Consider the following 19,803-nt stretch of genomic DNA (forward strand, 5'->3'; position numbering starts at 1 on the left):
AATTTAACCACATATTATAAATATATATTTTTCTCCTTGAAAAACTGCACAGATATCATTTATTTTGCTCTTTGTTACAATGGAAAAATTGACTGCTGGTCTGATTTTTTCATTGTGGGAAATCGTTGTTTTTTCCTATGTAAGCTCTATATTTGTAAAAACCTTTCCTGTATTACCAAAAATTAAAGACTATAATTAAAGACTATAATTTTCTTTGTGGGTATTCATACTGGTTACAAGTCAGAATGATTTGATAAGTATTTAAAATTATTTTTTCAGGGCCAGAGAGAGCACAGAACTCACTTGCCTTGCATGTTCGATCTCCAACACTGCATACGGTTCCCTGAGGAGATTGCCAGAAGTGATCCCTGAGCATCCCTACCCCAACTAAAAGCCTGTAAATTATTTCTTCCACTGACTTGATCACTCACGCGTCACCGACTGCCAGCGACGGCCGGGTATGGGCCCGACGCTCCAGCGCCATCCATTTTCAGGGCTAGTTGATTCGGCAGGTGAGTTGTTACACACTCCTTAGCGGATTCCGACTTCTATGGCCACCGTCCTGCTGGCTGGAGCGATAGCACAGTGGTAGGGCATTTGCCTTGCACGCAGCCAACATGGCCGACCCAGGTTCGATTCCTCTGCCCCTCTCGGAGAGCCCGGCAAGCTACCGAGAGTATCTTGCCCGCCCGGCAGAGCCTGGCAAGCTACCCGCGAGGTATTCGATATGCCAAACACAGTAACAAGAAAGTCTCTAATGGAGATGTTACTGGGCCCGCTCGAGCAAATTGATGAACAACGGGAGGACAGTGACAGTGACAGTGACTTGATCACTAGCTAATCAAAATGGTGACTGTCTTCATTACATTTTCAATGTAATAGTTTCATCTTCATACAATGTATCATGTATTTGGGGGACACTGTCCCTTCATTATAATCTTTTACAACAATACAACTGACCCTTTAAAAAAAAACCTTACAATAAATGTAAGATATTTATTCTCATAACCTTCAAACCCAAAGAAGGAAAAAGTTGTTAAGTTTGTTAGATTAATGACCTATGCAGCAATAGAGGAAAAACCTCTTTACAGGTGAAGAAATCAAACCTCATTATAGAATGTTCTTACCTCTAGATATTCAGGGGTAGGCTACCTTTAGTTTAATTCATACTTAATTCTCAAAAAAAAAAAAAGGAACACTAATACTGAGCCATACATCTCATTTAAAATGTAGATATAACAGTTACATCAGAACTTCTGTTCTGTGTATTCTGTCTGTCATACCTGATATACTTCCTAAAACTGGACACAAAACAAATTTGCCACCATCTGCTCTTTCCTCTAGATAGCACTGGAAGCTTTTTCTTTATAATTCTCTCTTCTTCTTCCTCTTCCTCCCTTTCCCCCTCTCTCCTTACCCTCCCCACCTCCCCCCCTACCCCCCCTCACAGACACACACAGACACACATAGACACACACAGACACATACACACTCCTCCTTCCCTATTTAGTCACAGTGTTACTCAAGCAATATATGATCTGTCACTGCTTGACACAGGCAACTTTTTCTAGCTTCCAGCATTCACAAAGTAATTTTTCCTTTTATATTGCTTTTGTTACTCCACTGTCAATCTGAAGTAAACAATGGGTTTTGAAGACTCAATGCATGAACATTCTCACAATCTTATGGAATGTTTATCAATGAACAGAATAAAAATAATGACATACATGTATCATGTAAGAAATTTTTCATCATTTTGTGTTGTGGGGGAAAAACCACTGTAAGTCAAATGATTAAAATACCAGTAAATAAAACACCTGGTACTAACAGTAAACTTTCTTTCTGGAATAAGACAAAGAAAAATTAACAGTAAGTGGATAAGAAGACATAAAGTTTTCTATTTTAACCACTCAGATTTTGGAAAAATCTGAAATCTGTGGAAGATATTAAAGCCAGACTTTGTTATGACTACAGACAGAAATTCAAGTATTATGATTCTAGACCTCTCATCCTTCACCAGACTAATAAGGTTTGCAGTAAGAACAGTAAGTGATAAAATCATTTTGCCAAGAATGATGCCAACCTGTTGACCCTATGCAACAAGAAGAATTATCATACCTATTTTACAGATAAGGAAGTTGAAGAAAAATAATGAACCTCACCCAAGATCACAGGAGCAGGTAACAAAGCAATAATCACAGTTGGAATATGGAAAAATTCTGAAGAAATAATCAACTAGCAAAGAATGTGCTCCTTCTTACTCATTATGTAGTTCAGGAAAAAACATCATAGACATCACCTAAAACTGTATTAGAAATGCAAACTCTCAGACCGTGACACAGGAACTACAAAATGATAATGTATATTAGCAAGATCACCAAGAAATCTTTAAATACTTTAAAGTATTAGCACTGCAGTAGTTCATCTCAGGCAGAGCTGAAAGAATACAATGTTATGAATCTACCTGAAAGGTGGACAGAATCAAACACTCAAAGAAACATGTTTGCAGCACTAGAAAATACAATGGGATAGGGAGACTTTTAAAACATCTTTGAAGGGGCCAAAGGGATAGTACAGCATGTAGGGCATTTGCCTTACACACAGTTGACCCAGGTTCGATCCCTGGCAACCCATATGGTCTTCCAAGTACCACCAGGAGTAATTCCTGAGCACAGAATCAAAAGTAACCCCTGAGAATCGCTGGGTGTGACTCAAAAACGAAAAAAAAAAAAAAAAATTGAGAATGTCAATGAATTATCAGTAGGTCAGTTCACAGCCTGGAGAATTACCTTTAGCAAATGCAAGCTGGAGGCAGAGGGCTGAGGGGGAGTGGAGAGTGGCACAATATGTAATGGACTAATGGACTACAAAACAGTCCTCTATCCTAAGAGCAAAAGTATAGGAAGCAATAAAGGTAGCAACTCAGATTTGAAAACAGTGAAATGTTTCTCTAACTAAAGCTAAAATGGAATGAAGGATGAAAAATTCTAAAAAGCAGGAGTTAGAGGCACATAGAAATTCAAAGAAAGAAGCAATAGCAACAAAAAAAGAAATGGCAGAAATTAAAAGAATAGTAACAAAAGAGAGATATGGTAGGCTTTAGAATTTGAGCAGAAGATAGAAAGGGGTCAAAAAAATGAACACTCCATTAAAAAAATTATTTGAGGAGCAGGAGCAATAGTACAGTAGGCAGGGTGCTTGCCTGGCATGCAGCCGAAACCTGGGTTATTTGATCCCCTTAACCTATATGGTCTCCCAAGTCCACCAAAAGTGATTTCTGAGTGCAGAGTGGTCCCAAAACCACACACACAAACACACACACACACACACACACACACACACACACACACACACACACTAAAACCTTAAAAAAGAAAAATTATTTTGGTAACTCAATGGAAATCCTGTCATGAGAAAGCATAAAGGATGTATCCTTTCACAAATACTGTAAATTGAACACATTTACTTTTTAGTTTTACTATTAAAGTCACATGGTTTAAATTAACAATGCATTTATTCTTTAGATGTACAAAGTTACTGCATCAGCAGCAGCACCAGAATGCCAAAAACCTTCTATTACACTTCCTCAATCACTTCTCAGTCTGCCCCATCTCTCACTCTCCCCCCCACCCCCCGCCCACAACCACTACTTCATAATCCAAATTTCGTTGGCTGAGTCCAAGGGTGTTTTCATTACACACTGTTATTCATCTAATCCATTTCCTTATATAATGCATATGAGTGAAATCATCTAAGATTTATCCTCCATCAGGCCTATTTCATTTAACAGAATCCCCATAATTTCATCCAAATAGTAGTGAAAGGCAAATTTTGTTATCATTGATAGCTGAGTAGCATTCCATCATGCATATATACCACAATTGCTTTTTTCATTCATCTGTCACTGAATATTTGGGCTGTTTCCAGAACTTAGCTATCATAAATAGCACCGCAATGAACATAGGTGTGTACATATCTTTTCAAGTTAATGTTTTTGTGTTCTTCAGATGGGCTGGAGCGATAGCACAGAGGTAGGGCGTTTGCCTTACAAGCGGCCAACATGGCTGACCTGAGTTTGATTCCTCCACCCCTCTCGGAGAGGCCGGTAAGCTACCGAGTGTATCTCGTCCGCACGGCAGAGCCTGGCAGGCTACCTGTGACATACTCGATATGCCAAACACAGTAACAACAAGTCTCATGATGGAGACGTTACTGGGCCCGCTCGAGAAAATCGATGAACAACGGGAGGACTGTGACTGTGACTGTGTTCTTCAGATAGAAGTATAGGAATAGAACTGCTGAGTCATATGGTTGTCCTATTTTTGATTTTTTAAAGATATCTCCATATTGTTTTCCAGAGCCAAATCCAGACAATTGTTCTGCCAACAGGGGATGACAACCCCCTTTCAATTTCCTAGTTGTTTCCAGTCTTTCTGATATATATTATTCTCACTGATTTGAAGTGAAATCTCATTGTCACTTTGATTTGCATTTCCTTAACGATAAGTGACAGACAAATTTCATGTATCTACAGGTCACCTGTATTTCTTCTATGGAGACATGTCTACTCTTCTATCCATTTTTTGGATGTGGTTATTTTTCTCATTGTAGTTTTGGATATCTGCCCTCTATCATATGTGTGGTGAGCAAACACTTCAACTCAGAAGGATATTTTCTTATTTCAGTCACAATTTCTTTCACAATGCAAAAGCTTTATAGTTTTGATAGAGTCCCATTTGTTCATTTTTGCTTATGTTTTCTAACTCATTGATATGAAATCATTGAAAATGGTCCTGAATTCAGTATCATGGAGCATTCTACCTTTGCTTTCCTCAATGTTTTCTATGGATTTTGGCCTAATATTAGTGATTTTAATATATTTAAAATTAACTTATGTGAAACAGAGATCCAATTTAATTTTTGGCAAGTGCCTTAACCAATTCTCCCACCACTTGTTGACGAAGTTTTCCTTCTTCCACTTAATAACCCTAGTTCCTTTGTCACAAATTAACTATCAGACACTTAAGGGTTTATTTCTGGACATTCAATTCCATTGGTTTAAACTCTGATTTTATTCCAGTACCACACTCTTTAATTACTAAAACTTTATAATAGTGCTTAAAGTCAGGAAATGCAATGTCTCAAGTAAGGAAATGCAATGTCTCCCATCTTTTTTCTTCAGAATTGTTTTGATTATTTGGAGAGTTTTGTGGTTCTATACAAAATTTAGTAGTAGTTGATATCCTTGAAAAATGCCACTGAACTTTTTATAAGGATTGTACTGAATCTGTATGATGCTTTGAGCATGTGAACACATTAACTTGTGTCTTCTATTTCTTTTAATAGTGACAATAGTTTTTCATGAATCTCTTACAAACTTTCAAAAAGTTGATTCCCAGGTACTTGGATGTTTTTCAGACACAACTATAAATGGAATTCCCACCCCCCATCCCCCTTCGTTATAGGTTCTTGACTGCATTCAGAATGCAAAGGACTTTTGTTTGCTGGTTTTTATAGACTACTACTTACTTGTATTGACTGACTTTTTTTTTTTTTTAAGTTTTTGGTAATCTTGCCCCATAGCTGGAAGCCTGCCTCATGAGCGGAGGGGAGAAGACAGATGGAATAGAGAAGAGATCACTAAGAAAATGATGGCTGGAGGAATCAGTCAGGATGGGAGATGTGTGCCAAAGGTAGATAATGGACCAAACATGATGACCTCTCAGTGTCTGTATTGCAAACCATAATGCCCAAAAGTAGAGAGTAAGTATGGGGACTACTGTCTGCCATGGAGGCGGGGGGAGGGTGGAAAGTGGGGTTATACTGGGAATACTGGTAGTGGGGAATGTTGCACTGGTAGAGGGATGGGTGTTTGATCATTGTGTGATTGTAACTCAAACATCCAAACATGAAAGCTTGTAACTTTCTCACGGTGATTCAATAAAATTTTAAAAAATTAAAATTAAAAAAAATTTTTTAAAGTACATAAAAATAAAATACAAGTTTTTGTTTTCTATGCAAATCATCATATCTTCTGCAAATAGTGATAGTTAACTTCTTCCAATTTAAATTCCTTCGTTGTTTCCTGCCTAATAGCTAAGGCTAGGTCTTCCAAGTCGTGTCTGAAAACATCCTATTTTGGAAAATAGGGGAGACAGTGAACAGCCTTGCTACGCATTTGACCTTGGATAAAGGATTTTAGTTTCTCACTACTGAGGTTTTGTCCTTTATGGCTTTTACTATGTTTAGATACATTCTTCTATGCATTTTATATGTTCAGGTAAGTTCCTTCCATTCTCATTTTGTTGAGAGCTTTTACCATAAATGGGTGTTGAATACTATCAAAGCTTTTTCTGCTTTCACTGAGATGATCTGTGTATGAAATGAAAGGTGGGAATGGTGCCAGGGATCCAACACAGAACCTCACACATATAGGGTAATGATATATTTTAATTTTCCTTTTACGTGGTGTATCACAATAACTTATTTGAATATGTTGGATCATCTGCATCTATAAAATAAGTCTCACTTGATCATCTTATATGATATTAAGGGTTTTTTGGGTTTTTTTTTTTTTTTGCTTTTTGGGTCACAGCTGGCGATGCACAGTTACTCCTGGCTCTGCACTCAGGAATTACTCCTGGCGGTGCTCAGGGGACCCTATGGGATGCTGGGAATCGAACCCGGGTCGGCCATGTGCGAGGCAAACGCCCTACTCGCTGTGCTATAGCTCCTACCCCTCATCTTATATGATATTATGGAATTCAGCTCACTAGGTGAATTGTCCCTTAATGAGATACATTTTAATTTTGAGCAAGAGAGAGGCAAGGTGCTTGACAGGCACGTGGCATAACTAGGTTCAATCCTTGCATCCCATTTGGTCTCCTGAGCACCACCAGGAGTAAGCCCTGCGCACTGCCACATATGCTCTACTCCCCCCACAATTTGGGGGGGGGGGGGGGTTTAAGGATTTTTGCATCTACAGTCATCTAAAACACTGGTATATAATTTTTTAGTGATGTCTCTGCTTTTGATGTTAAGATAATTTTTGAAATTGTTAGGAAAAATTTCCATCACTTTTATAAGTGCTAGGACAGGTAATCGATTTTCTTTGAAGTTTAATAATTAGTAAATATATCTGGACCTAGGTTTTTGCTTTTAGAGAAATTTTTTATTATCAATTTCTTTACTTTGAGTGACAAACACCTGTGCTCAGGGTTTACTCCTGGCTCTGTACTCATGGATCACTCCTGGTGGTGTTCATGGGACCACATGGAGGGCCAGTGGTCAAATTCAAGTCAACCATGCTCAAGGCAAATGCACCACCCACTGTACTATTTCTCCAGACTCTGTTTCAATTTTCTTACTAATAACTAGTCTGTTAAGGTTTTCTATTTCCTCCTGATTCATTCTTGGAAGGTTGCAAATTCTCAAAATGTATCAGTGTCTTCCACATTCTCCAATGTATAATGTTCATAGTAATTTCTTAAGGTTTTTTGGAGAGCTGAAGTATCTGTGGTAACTTCTCCCCTTTCATTTCTGCACCTATTTGTTAGTCTTTTTTTATTCATGAGCCTAGCTAAAAGAGTTTGTCAATCTTGTTTATAATTTTGAAATCCCAGACCTTGTTTTCAACAACGTTTTGTACACTTTTCTTGATTTATATTTAATTTTTTCCTTTCTAGTGTTTATTATTTCCTTTCTTTTTCTGATTTTGATTTTCATTTTTGATTTTTTTTTCAAGTTTCTTTAAGATGTGAGGCCTGGGTAGTTGAGTTTTTTCTTGTTTCCTGATGCAAGCCTATAATTGCTATGAATTTTCCTGAGTAGTACTACACTCTCATTGTGACTCACAGGTTCTGACAACTTGTGTCTTCATTTTTGTTCATTTCTGGGAATCTTTTATTTCTTCTTTGATTTCCTCTTTGACTCAATGTTGTTGAATGACATGTTGTTTAGTCTTCAGAGGTTTTTGGTATTTTCTATAATTTTTTTTTTAATAATTGAGTCCTACTTCATAATATTTGTGGCCTTAATAAAACTTGACATAATTTCTATTTTCTTCAACTTATGGATACCTGTTTTCTGTCCAGCACATGGTCTACCCTGGAAAACTCTAGAAAGAAATGAATATTCGGTTTTTGGAGGGTAGAGATCCTTATACATGTTTTATTAAGCCATTCCAGTTCTTAAATTAAGACTGTTGTTTATTTATTTTCTTTCTGGTTGATCTATCTATCCAATGAATGTAAGCTCAAATTTCCTATTTCTAGTGTATTCCTGTAGCTATCTCTCCTCACATCTATTGATTACTGTTTAAAGAACAGTTTTAACAACAACTTTGCTGCTCTTCATCTGGTGCATACATGCTGGTTATTCAAATAAAGTCCTATTTTTTATTGTTCTTGGTTTGGGATCACGGCCAATGGTGCCCAGGGATTACTCTTGGCTCTGCACTCAGGTATTCCTCCTGGCAAGCTTGGGAGACCAAATGGGATGTCGGAGATCGAACCTGGGTAAGCCATGTCCAACGTAAACACCATACAGCTCAAGGTCTAGAATAAAGTCCTTTCCATGTATTGGTCCTCTAAATCAATGTATTACAGTCAACCTTTCTCTTAATACTTCTGAATTTGAACTCTATTTTATCTGACACAAGCATCTCCTCCCTGCTTTTTATAGGCATCCATTTTTCTGTAAGATTGCTTTTCAGTATTTTACTCTGTATCCATATTTGTCATGAAAATTCAAGTGTGTCTCTTTGTAAGCAGCAGAAGGTTGAGTGTTACTTCTTAATATCTCCAATCACTCTAAATGTACACATTTTAAAACAGAAGTCAAATATTGTCTATTTTTTTTATAAACAAGTCACTGGTTCCCATTAACGACCTTCAGTCAACATTCCCTGAAGAATTCCCCGATCAACCTTTTTCCAAACTGAAATCTTCCCTACTCAGTTCTAAGTTACTTTCTAAAATAGTTTTGAATTAAATAGATTTGGCTTTCTGTTTCTCAACTAGAATTAAACTACACATTAAAAGAATTTTTCTGTTTATGCTTACTACTGACTTTTCCAGAGATTAGCATAAGGTTTATATGGTGACCCAGTAAACATCGGCTGAGTAAATGTATGAATTATCAAAAATGTAAATTTCAAAGAAAAAATGTAATGAAAAGAAGTTCTAAGAAATTGAATTTAGACTCTAATTAGATTGTAAATTTCACATGTACCAAATATTTTATACTTGCTATGTATTTAAGAATAGGATGTTCAATATAATATTCATAATTTCACTGATTCAAAATGTATTTTTTCATATTTTTGTAACTTTGAAATCAGATTATGTTTAATATTAAATGCTGCATTAGAATATAGGTCAGGGGGACTAGAGCGATAGCACAACAGGTCGACCTGGGTTCGATTCTCAGCATCCCACATGGTTGCCCGAGAACCGCCAGGAGTAATTACTGAGTGCATAAGCCAGGAGTAACCCCTGTGCATCGTCATGTGTGATCCAAAAAATAAAAACAAAAAAAGAAAAAAAAATGTATGTCAGGTCCATATTGGTCGAAATGAGCTAGAATTAAAGGCAGGATTTAAATTCAGAGACATGACACAAAAACTTCTGAAAGGATCTATTGGTGAAACAGAATAAAATACAGGAGACTAGCAGGAGTATTTTTTTTTAAACACCAAGAACTGAACCCAGGACTCAAGCATGCAAGCATTCTACTTTAGGTAGGATATTCTTTTTAATCCTTAGGACCAAAATGACATGGGAAAGATATAGGGCAATTAACCTAATTAAAAAATATTTCTGAAACAGGAGTCAACATTTTGTCAATTAAACAAAACCATGACACCAGATCTTACAAGTCCAGTACCAGTGACAGTTTGTTTTTTGGGAGGAAGAGGGGTTTGTTTGTTTTTTGCCCCAGTGGTGCTTAGGGCTTACACATCGCTAGGCACTCAGTTACCACTCCTGGCAGTGATCAGGAACCAAATGTAGTGCTGTAGATCAAACCTGGATCAGCTATGTGCACGGCAAATGCCCTACCTACTGTACTATCTCTCCAGCCTAGATGCTATATTATTTTAGAAAATCCTACATTACCAACACTTTTAAGCAACTGAAGACAAAATGGTGTGTAAAACAGACAATGGCAAGTAAGTAGAAAAACAGCTGTAAAGAATCCTAATATGAAGAAGTTGTTGATATATTTTACTCAATTGAATTTGCTGATCTTCCTCTTTTAGTTATAAACCATAGTAATCTTAAACGTCTATTTTAACACAGTCTAAACGTTCTCTTTTAATAAATGTGAAAGAAAAATTCTGGCGAGAAAAGGCACTGAAGTAGCTTTTTCTTTAAGTCTGTTGATCTCCCCTTTCTGGAAGTAGATTATCAGTATTCCTGGTCTTCAGGGCCAGTTGTCTAAACACTTAACCCCTAGGGGGAGCTCAAAGTACATATTCTTTTATTCCACCCTAAGGAATCCTAGATAGCCTAGATACTGCCTCTCAAATGCTCGGCATCCATAGGAAAAGTCCTGGTTTTATTCCTTCCTGCGTTTGCTCTCTCTTACGTCATAGATCATAAGCATACAAACACAAAAAAAAATTTAGAAAATATATGTTAATCTTAATATATCTTAATCAAAATAAGTATCTTGCTGCTTATTTTTGGGACCTTCTTATTTTTGGTCAAACTATGGGGAAAATCAGCATTTAGCAAAGATAAAAAAAAAAATCGCAAGGTATAGTCTGCTTCTTTATTATAGACACTAGGACTAAGTTCTACATGGGGTTTTAAAACCAAAACCTGTAAAAAAGTACCCAAGATATGTTTAGCAAGCTCTGGTCTAGTCAGACGCCCATAAATGAAGTGATTAGCAATAAACCTTTAAAAAGAAAAACCAAAAACTTTCTTTTCCACCAGTATAACGTACTCATAAATTCTGCCATCTTAACCTTAAAGAATATAAAGCCTTAAAAGCAATAACTAATGTAATAATTTTAAAGGGAAAATAAAGGCCTATTTTAAATATGCACACACCATGAAACAGCAAAACTGCTTTACCTGGAATGATCCAAGAATATCCTTTAACGGCTCTTCATAAAACTCATCTCTTCCAAAGAACAGCAGCAACTCGAAGAAACTCCTACAATGAATTAAGTGAATAACTTTCATTGTGTTTTTGATTTGCTTGGTCCTCATGAAAAGATAACAGCTCTACAGTACAAAATATTTCTATATACCAGGAGGCAAAATGTAGCTACCCATGTCAAAATAATCTTAAATGAGCCTGTGGTCCATTTTCATTCTAATACGAAAGAACCTCAGAGAAAACTCAAAATATAATTTTAGGGAAGGATATTATAAAGGGTAGATAAAATTGACACAAAAATGAAAATATTTTAAAAAGTCACCATAAAATCCTTATCCAGCATTTATAACAATGTCACCAATTACATATCTAACAAATGAAACCTTTGGGTTTCAACTTCAAGCTTACCTTATTGTCCGATTCATGACACTGTCCAACTTCTGTGGTTTATGCTTTTTTTTTAAATTATATGAAAATCAGTTTCTAACTACTTTATGTGCCTTTAATAACTCATGATGTTAAGGAAAAAAATATTAGTTTCTAATTATGAGGATAGAAACTATGAAATTAATTTAGTAATCCTAATTACTTAAAAATGTTAAAATTTTAATTCACCTAGAATAGGATGAGAAACTTTTTTTTATGTCAAGGCCCATCTTGATATTTATAACACCATTCATTTGCCATACAACAGAACAGATATTCTTGTGGATATCCAGCAAGAAGCATATGTCTGTCCGGCCATATTCCAGGGCCAAGCCACATTATCTTGCTGGTTGTAACCATTTTGCAAACTGAACATTCCCCACTTCTGATATAGATGACACTCAACTAGAAATATCTAACACATTTTTGCCTTTAATCAAATAATTTATAATGACAGAGTTAAGCAGGAAAAATGGTGTGAGAATTAAGGCACGTGACAGCTCAGCTTTGATCCCACTGCACCACGTTCCCGCTGAGCACTGCCTGGAGGTTCCTGAGCACCACTGGCTAGGTCCTGGAACCCCCACTAAGTGCCAAAAAAGTGCCCTGGGTAATCCTGGAATGTAAGGCTTGAGCAGCACCATATCCTTGGGCTCTCTGATTGAACAGCTGTCTTGGTTGTCCAAAGACCACTGGAAGTAGTTTCCAAGACCCGTGAATACCACTTAGGATGACAAAGAAAATTTTTTGAAGTTTTAAATATAACAATCTGCGACTAACTTAATTTGGAAAAGAGTCTGACTAGTTTATAAAAGATAAATTTATGAAAGATTGTTAAGTATTACACAAAAATTTTTTAAATCTTCTATATACATTACAGTAACTATATCCCAAACTCACATTTTAAAAGATCTGACTACTTAAAAAATTAAAGAACAAAAAAAGAAACCTAAAACTAGCCAAAAGCAAAATGATATACTAAAAGGAATAACAGTTGACTTATTTAAAAACATACATGGAGGGGCAAAAAGATGGCACAGTAGCTAATCCTAGCATTGCTTATGGTCCTAGCAGCACCGCCAGGCATGAACCCTAAGCACATAGCCAGGAACAGATCCTGAGAACCACAGAAAACAAACCAAAAAGATTCCAAAGGCATGGGAAAGAAAAATCAAAAGGCTGAACATCTTTTGTATGTAGGAGTGCCAGATTTGATACCAAGCATCTCGTGGCCCAAAGAGCACGAACAGAAGCGACACCTGAGCACTGAGAGGTGATGCCCAAAAAATAAACCAAAAAGTTTGTACAATGGAAAGGGGGAGCAGGAGGAGGCAACACTTTTAGTCAGAACAGTGAGAGGACTGTTATACAGAAATGAAAGGCAAGTGGATTCTTTTTTCCAACGATTAAGATGTTCAGATTTATTTATAATAAGTAAAAATCATAAAGGTAAAAAATTATACCTTTCTTATAAAAATTACATGAAATCCAAATGTAACTAAAAAGTAGTACTGGAACTCAAGACCACAAATCTATATTGACTATGAATACTTTCACGTTAGGATGATCAAACAGAATAGCGATAATAGAGGTCTTACAGGTTATACCTAAAATATTTACTGTATGTCCCTTCACTCACCCATGGTCTAAACGACAACAGTTTCCCAAACTTCCTTGTCCAATCACCGAGAATCTACCTCACTCCACACACACTCCAAAATGCTCAGTGGCCCCTAAAAATTAACCTTCTTTAGGCAGTTGTATCCAGGGCAACCAACCACCCACTCCACCACCACCTCATTCTCTCTGCAATAGAGCCCACTCTCAGAAACAACAGGAATCACACTGAGCCTGAACCTCACTTTACCACTTACTTGGCCTGGGCCAAGTCAGTTAATACCTTTATACCTGTTTCTGGATTTATACAATAAAAATAAGTTACCTCTTACAAAGCACTTACAATCCCAGATGTTTGCTATTAATATGAAGTAGTACTTTTTTATTATTATCATTACAATCAAAGTAATATTGGACCAAATTCATTAAGAGATTTTTCAAAACAATTCTTGCATAGTATCTGCACCAGTTTATTAACAATAAATGGTCAACATAACAAATATCAAAATACATGTTTAAGAAGATAATAGTAAACTAATTTTAAATTCACCTTAGTTAAAACCATGGATTATCTACACAGTTCATTTTCCTAAATTTTTGGAGTAATTATTCAGATTAGAATTATCTAATAAGATAAAAACAAATGACTTGCAGTGAATAATTATTATATGCCTTTTGAATCAAAAAGTGCATATAATCAATCATACTTATTTGGGCTTTAATTGTCAGAATATGTTTATTACCTAATCAAAGTTAAATTACTAGAGTACCACTAAAGTCCTTACTTAACAAACTACATTCTGTGACTGGAATGTTTGGAATTCAGATCATATTTTCTTTATGCTGACTGCCCCACCATATTCAACAGTAGCAGTCTCTGAAACTTCTTTGTGCTTCAGGTCATATCCAATGGTGCTCAAGGGTCACTCCCTGCACAATGCTATACTCACTCCCCCAATGGTGCTCAGGGTGCTATGTGGTGCTGGGAATCAAAGCAGGCTTCCCACATGCAAACTAGCTACCGAGCTATTTCCATGGGCCTGAGCTATTTTCCTGGCCCTTGAAACTTTTTAAGTTGAAATATGTAAGGTGGAGAAGCAATTACCATTAATTTATATGGAAAGAATTTTTTGAACATTCTGACCCAAAAAGTGACCTATTAAATTTGCATTCAAATCACATAAAGTCTAAACATCCAACTTTATTAAAAGCAGGAGTTTGAACAATATACAACTTCTCTTAAGACGCTACCCCACCCCCACCCTCACCTTGCCCCCCCTACCCCCACGGAAGGAGAAATTTATGATACTACTCTTGATGCTTAGAAGGCACATGCTCACTGCAGAACAAACAAGGAATGCTATTTTTCACTTTTAATCTTTGGTTGTGAAAGTGAAACCTTTTTGGATTTCTTACAATTAGCAAAAAGCCAGATACATTAAATCTTTTGTAAAAGCAAAGTAGCCAACCTCAGATGTAAGGGTATCTATATTACAAATGATATTAAGACATCAGACTTCCTTAAAACATATATATATATGTATATGTATATATATATATAGTTTGGCAATTAAAACCACTTCACTGTCACTGTCCTCCTGCCTCCTGTTGGTCATTGATTTGCTCGAGTGGGCCCAGTAACATTGTGAGACTTGTTACTGTGTTTGGCATATCGAATATGTCACTGGTAGCTTGCCAGGCTTTGTCGGACAGGCGAGATACTCTCGGTAGCTTGCCGGGCTCTCCGAGAGGGGAAAAGGAATCGAACTCTGGTGGGCCATGTTGGCTGCATGCAACGCAAACGTCTTACCTGCTGTGCTATCACTCCAGCCCCAAGAACCACTTAGATTATAATATAACCAAAAGAATATTAGGGGTTTTCAGGGTTTCTTAAGTGTGTAGTAATTTTCATATAGAAAAAAATGACATGAATTTGTACTTCTGTTTACCATAGGAAAATCCCACTAAATTATGATGCTTTGCTATTCAAATAAAAAAAATTTAGTTACAAATCTAAGCTAAAGAAAATCAGGTTTGCTCTTTATAAACCAACTAATAAAATCAAATGTTATAACTGACACATTATTTTAAACACTCAATCTTAACAATTTCTTCTATTCTTATGAAACCTAAATCTTCAATATAAGTTTTAACTCAGTCCTACTTAATCTTAATAAAGCACATGTATTTGATATGCTTAAGAATTACAATTTTTTTATCTTCAAATGATCTTTTAAAAATGCCATACAAAATATTTTCTGAAGTATGACGGACTAGGTACTCTTAATGAGACTTCCACTGAAACCTATGTTGATTAAACTGACTCAACTAAAAGTTCCAGCAACTATATTATTATATGACTCCCACCTATCTTACCACATTTATTTCTATACAGTATGGAAAACTAGCTTTCTACGCTTGGAGTTATGTAGAAAAGGTGAAAAGTCTACTTTTAAGATCCTCTCATATAGACTGTAACCTAATAATGATAACAGTACACATCAGAATTCCAATGACATTCTTTAAGGACTAAAAACAAACTTAAAATACTTGTATGGAACCATAAAATTCCCTGAATAGCCAAAACTACTGTGGGGGAAAGAAAACAAAAGGAACGTGGTAGGTATTGTATTTCCTAACTTTAAATTGTGCTATAAAGCTAGAGTAATAAAAATGTTGACTTTATAAAGATAAAATATAAAGACAGACTCTTAGAACAATGTAACAGAATTGAGAGCCCAGAGATAAACTCAGATCTATAGACAGTTAATCTATGTCAAGAAGCTGGGTGTTAAAAGTGGACCAAGAAAAGTTGAAAAACCAGATAACCAATTAGAAAGAAAAAAAAAAATTGATCTGTGTTTTATACCAGACACAGAATTCCAAGTGGACAGCAATTCACTACATAGGAAAACACAGGCAAAATTCTACAATACGGACTACTCAGGTATCTTCAATGACTAGAGGCCATTGATAAACATAAACCAAAAAAGGGGCCATAGCGATAGCACAGCGGTAGGGCGTTTGCCTTGCATGCATCCGACCTGGGTTCAATCGCCGGCATCCCATATGGTCCCCCAAGAGTAATTACTGCCAGGAGTAATTCCTGAGTGCAGAGCCAGGAATAACCCCTGAGCATCACTGGATGTGATCCAAAAATAAAAAAAATAAAAAAAAGATAAACCAAAAAATAAACATAAACAAGACTACATCAAATAAAAATGCTTTTTCATGGCAAAAGATACTGAGGCTAAAATAAAAAGATAGCCTACTAAGAAGAAATACCTTCATACCAGGTATCAAGGAAAGAGCTAATAACCAGCACTCACAAGGCTCTGCAACAAGAAAACCTAATCAAAAAGCCTCATCCAAAAAAAATTTTAAATGGGGAGACAGTTCCTCAAGGAGGACACGGAGATGACTAGTAGGCATGTACAAATCAAAATGGCAATAACTTTTCATCTCATGCCAGTAAGAATGGCATGTATTAAAAACAAAAAAAAAAACCCTTTAAACAACTAGAAATGACGGAGATATTGTAGAAAGGGAGCCTTCATTCACTATAGATGGGAATCTGTCTGATTCAGTCTTTATAGAAAATAAGGAGATTCTCAAAGAAAAAATAAGAATAGAACTAGTATAAGCCAGTGACTGCATTTCTTGGCCTCTACCCCCAAGATATAAAAACATTAACTCAAGAAGATATCCACACATCTATGTACACTGCAGGGCTCAGTACAGGGTAAACATATGAAAATAACACAAATGTCCAATGACAGATAAACAGAAAAAGAAGCTCTGTTAATTATACAACAGAGTAATATGCAGCTTGTTAAAAGATGAAATCTTGCAATCTGATACAACTTGGATAGAACTGGAAGGTTTCACTTAAAGTAAAATAAATCAGTGGGAGTACAAATACCAGATGATCTCACTCATCTGTGTATGTAAGACAAGGCAAAATGGACAGTGTCAAATGATGGTGGTTTAGAAAACAGATTACTAGATGAGATAAGGGGAACTGTGTATATTAATACACTGACACCAACACATACCACCACTGACTTACACTTAGATGTGTCTCATTAAAATTTTCAAATAAATTTTCTCAAACAAAATCAGCTGTCAGGGCTGGAGCAATAGTACAGCAGGTAGGGCATTTGTCTTGCACACGGCCAAACTGGGTTTGATCGCCAGCATCCCATATGGTTTCCCATCACCATCAGGAGTAGTTCCTGAGTGCAGGGCCAGGAGTAACCCCTGTGCATCACCGGGTGTGACCCCAAAAAAGAAAATAAAATTAAAAAATTGCAGCTGTCAAAAACATTAACACTACTGTAAAAAAAGTTACCTAATCTAGGATTAAATTTTTTTTTAGTAAAATAAAAAACACAACACCATTAGCAAAAATCAATCATTAGTAAGATAGCCTACAAAGTCTTTATATGTTAAACTCAGGTTCTGAATATAAAATGAGTATAATATAGCTTAAAAAATAAATGTGGAGGACCAGAGAGAGAATATAGGGGTTGCCTGCACCAACTTTGGTTCCATCTCCAGGAACAAATGGTCCCCTGAGCATTGCCAGGTGCAGACAGTTTTATAAGTGTTACTAAGCCACAAACATAAATTTATATCTCATATATTGCCGACAGCTATTTCAGTGGTACAAGAGCAAAGTTAAGTACTTTAAGAAGACTCTATGATCTATAAATCTGAAACATTGTGACCCTTGAAGAAAGTTCACTACCTATACTTTAGACATGTTTTACAATGGTCAGACATAATGAAAATTAAAAATTTTTATTTACCTCCTCTCCAAGCTTTTATTCTTTTTGAGCTTACTTCTTTTGGCTATATTTCCTTTTTTTTTTCTTTTTTGGGTCATACCCAGCAATGCTCTAGGGTTACTCCTGGCTCTGCACTCAGAAATTACTCCTGGTGGTGCTTGGGGATAGAATGCCAAGGATTGAACTCGGGTCAGTCACGTGCAAGGCAAACGCTCAACCTGCTTTTCTATGACTCCGATCCCTCTTTCTATTCTTAAAAGTTTTGTTTACCTGAAAACACCCTTATTTCTACATTTGAATTCAGCACTTTTTCTTTCAGAATTTTAACAATGTCCCTTCACTGTATTTTGGCTTGAGTAGTTTCTGAAATATTGTATTTCTGTTTAGTCTTCTAAAGTAGGTAATGTCTTATTTCTCTGGTAGCCCTGAAAATATTCTCTATGATTTTAAGTTTGTATGTGATGTGCCTAAGTAGATGGGGTGGATATCTAGGGATGAATGCACAAATGTCCACTTATGTGTGTCCTCCTCGTCGCTTTTTGTTTCTTTAATCTGTGGCTTGCTGTTTTTCATTGTATTTGGAAAATTCATAATCACTCCTGTGAGTCAGCATTTCCTCTCATTTTTCTCTCCTGGGATTTAAATAGTTTCATAATTTCCAAAATAAATTAGATGTTTTACTCTATATTTTTTTATCTTTGCCTTAATTTTTATTTGTCTATATCCAAATTCATACATATTTTGCTCAGTTGTGTATTGTCTACTGATGCCATCACAGGAATTTTTCCTCTATTACTGGGCTTCATACTTCCAGTACTTGCATTTGAATCTTTCTTAAACTAGTCTACTTATTTAAACCTCAACATATTCTAGCACATTATCCACTCCTATCTCATTAAAACCTTTCTATCTAAATTTGATTCTACGAATTTGTCTCTTTTCTTTTCTTGCTGTAATTTCTGATTAAAAGTTGGACTTCACACCGTATGACACTATAAGCCTAAGTTAACAGTATTTATACCTAGAAATAAACATTTCTTTTTTACTGTTAAGCAAAAAAGTGTACCTTTAAGTAAATCTAGCCAAGGTTATGAACGTTAATCTGTTTCAACTATCATAACTGTACCTTCTTATGTTACACTGTTTTGGTCTGAATCTGGGTTGTCAGACAGCATTTTAGATTTTGTAGACCATATGAAATCTGTCACATATTTTCTTACACCTCTATTTAAAAACACGATGAGCATTAGCAAGTTGAGAGTCATACAAAACAAGTAACAACAAATAAAACAGGCCATGAGCAGCATCAGAGTCATGGAAATAATTTGCATCTCACTGCTAAAACAAAACAATAAAGAATAAACACAATACAGAAATACAAAGATTAAAAGACCCAAATAAGGTCCAAAGAGATAACAGAAGTTAAGGCACTTGCCTTGCACAAGCTGATCCAGTATTATTTGCCTGGCACCACATATGATCCCCCAGCCAGGCCAGGAGTAATCCTTGAGCACAGAGCCAGGAGCACTGCCAGGTGTGGCCCCCCAAAAACAAAAAGAGACAAATAAAACTTTAATAATAATAAATACCTGGAATAAAAATACATTGTAGAGGGCTATATGTCAACTTGGGCATTGTAGAAAATGTTAGGAAAATACAAGATACAGCATTCTTGAAATAACACACACAAAAGGCTTATAAAAGATAAACAGAACAGTTAGCTACAGAATAACGGTAGACACTCTGTGAATAGTGGTACGTAAGAAAACAATGATGGTTATTAAAAAAAAAAAAAACTTTAAAGTAATTTCCCAAACTTGGTGAAAATTATGAATCTAAACATTCAAGAAACATATGATAA

The 19,803-nt window shown here is 36.0% G+C and overlaps 1 protein-coding gene across 3 annotated transcripts in view; it reads right to left on the reverse strand.

Annotated features, from left to right (window-relative positions):
- ZNF654 (zinc finger protein 654) overlaps window positions 1-19,803 on the reverse strand; it is a 121,701-nt gene that overhangs the window by 35,386 nt on the left and 66,512 nt on the right. For all 3 annotated transcript variants that reach the window (XM_056135476.1, XM_056135475.1, XM_056135477.1), the window contains one exon: window positions 11,082-11,163. In XM_056135476.1, the coding sequence (XP_055991451.1) occupies window positions 11,082-11,163 (82 nt within the window). Of the gene's footprint in view, window positions 1-11,081; window positions 11,164-19,803 lie in introns of those variants that run through there.

This window comes from Sorex fumeus, unplaced genomic scaffold (genome assembly GCF_029834395.1).
Source record: "Sorex fumeus unplaced genomic scaffold, SorFum_2.1 ptg000115l, whole genome shotgun sequence".
NCBI lineage: Eukaryota > Metazoa > Chordata > Mammalia > Eulipotyphla > Soricidae > Sorex > Sorex fumeus.